General features: G+C 59.8%; 1 protein-coding gene across 1 annotated transcript in view; it reads right to left on the reverse strand.

The window, feature by feature from the left end:
* LOC112548366 (TBC1 domain family member 10B-like) overlaps positions 1–2,028 on the reverse strand; it is a 10,112-nt gene that overhangs the window by 2,853 nt on the left and 5,231 nt on the right. The window contains 2 exon segments of the mRNA XM_025193957.1: positions 1–28; positions 1,795–1,949. The exon segment at positions 1–28 is cut by the window's left edge and continues 22 nt beyond it. Of these exon segments, the coding sequence (XP_025049742.1) occupies positions 1–28; positions 1,795–1,949 (183 nt within the window).

Consider the following 2,028-nt stretch of genomic DNA (forward strand, 5'->3'; position numbering starts at 1 on the left):
GGGCCTCTGTCACCGGCAGGCTCATCACCTGGGGGGGAGGGAGGGGTCATGGGGGGTCCTAAGGGCATCTGAGCAGCCCCCAGTGCCCCCTTTTGTCCCCTAGCAACCCCCTCCATCCCAGCATCCCCTAACACTCCCCAGAGCCCCAGTACCCCTTAGTAAACCCCTGTATGCCAGCATCCCTTAGGAGTCCCTGTAGCAACCCCTTCCGTCCCAGCATCCCCTAGCAACACCCTCCACAACCCCTTAGCAAACCACTGTATTCCAGCATCCCCAAGCAAATCCCCTCCATCCCCTAGCAGCTCCCCCACATCCCAGACTCTCCTAGCTACTCCCTGTATCCCCTAGCAACCCTTCCACATCCCAGCATCCCCTAGCAACACCACCCACAGCCCCTAGCAAAGCCCCCATTAGCAAACCCCCATATCTCAGCATCTCCTAGCAACTTTCCTCCAACCCCACTCCATCCACTAGCCAACCCCCCATCCCAACTTCCCCTAGCAACTCCCAGCACCCCATCGTTCCCTAGCAACCCCTCGCATCCCAGCATCCTCCAGTGACACCCCACATTCCACCATCCATGAGTAGGGCCATGAGAAAAGGTAAGTCGGGGAAGGGGAAGGGAAAGGGGCACGGGAGGCATATCGACTTCCGCCACAGGGAGGGAAGGAGTGAGGCAGGGGCAGGACTGAATGGGGCTCCAGGGCAGGTGGTAGCAGGCAGCTCCCCTGGCCTTCCGCCGCCTCTGGCTGTGTGCCGGCTGGCCATACGAGCATGGGTAAAGTATCGTTTTTCATGGAACTGCTGGGACCCGTCTACTAAGTTCCGGTCCCGTGAAGAGTCCATAAAAAAAACGATTTTCAGCAAAAAATCTGCCGTTTTTCAGGGCCCTATCCATTAGCCAGCCCCAACATCCCCCAGCAACCCCCTTCCAGCCCCGAGCAAGTCCTCATCTGAGACTTCCCTAGCTACCCCCATATCCCCTGGCAACACCCCCACATCCCAGCATCCTCTCGTAACCCCCAGCATCCCATAATTCCCTAGCAACCCCTCTCGATCCCCTAGCAACTCCCCCCCATCCCAGAACCCCCTAGCAAACCCCAGCATCCCAGCATTCCCTTGCAACCCCAAGCATCCTCTAGCGACCCCCACATCCCAGCATCCACGAGCAACCCCATGCCAGCATTCCCTAGCAACTCCCATCATCCTCTAGCAAGCTCCCATGTCCCAGCATCCCCTAGCAATCTCCCTCCAACCTCTAACAATTCTCCCACATCCCAGACTCCCCTAGCTACCCATCTCCTAGTTCCCCACCCCCCCACATCCCAGCATCCCCTGGCAAATCCCTGCATCCTCTAGTAACCTCTCACATCCCTTAACAACCCCTCCACGCCCCAGCATCCCCTAGCAACTCCAAGCATCCCAAAATACTGTAGCAACCCCCCCGCATCCCACCATTCCCTAGCAAACCCCAGCATTCTCTAGCAACCCCCCATATCCTGGCATCCATTAGCAACCCCCTGTATCTCAACCCCCCCCAGTAATCCCCCACAGCAACCCCTTGCATCCCAGCATCCCCAAGCGAACTCCCCACACCCCAGCTCCCCCCACACTCCATCACCACCTCCCCTCTGCCCCTGCCAATGCCCCCCACATCCCAGAATCCCCTACCGACCCCACAACCCTTACAACCCAGTCACCCTCTCGCAGCCCAGTATCCCTTAGCAACCCTCCCTTTCCCCCAGCTCCCCACCTCCAGCCTCGCAGCACCCTCCAGGGGCCGGACTGACTGACCTCGTGCACCAGCACCTCCTCCTGCAGGCACTGCAGTGGAGGGTTGCGCAGCTTCTCCATCGTCTCGTACATGCCCTGGCAGCTGCGCAGCTTGTCCACCGAGCCCAGAGTGCTGCGCAGCAGCACCAGCCCCACGCGGAAGATGATCTTGACCCCTGGGGGGGTGGGAGGAGGCAGGTGGTTAGCCACAGGGCAGGAGACAGATGGGTTAGGGGAAACAACAGGGACTGTGGC

This window comes from Alligator sinensis, unplaced genomic scaffold (genome assembly GCF_000455745.1).
Source record: "Alligator sinensis unplaced genomic scaffold, ASM45574v1 scaffold1511_1, whole genome shotgun sequence".
Taxonomy (NCBI): Eukaryota; Metazoa; Chordata; order Crocodylia; family Alligatoridae; genus Alligator; species Alligator sinensis.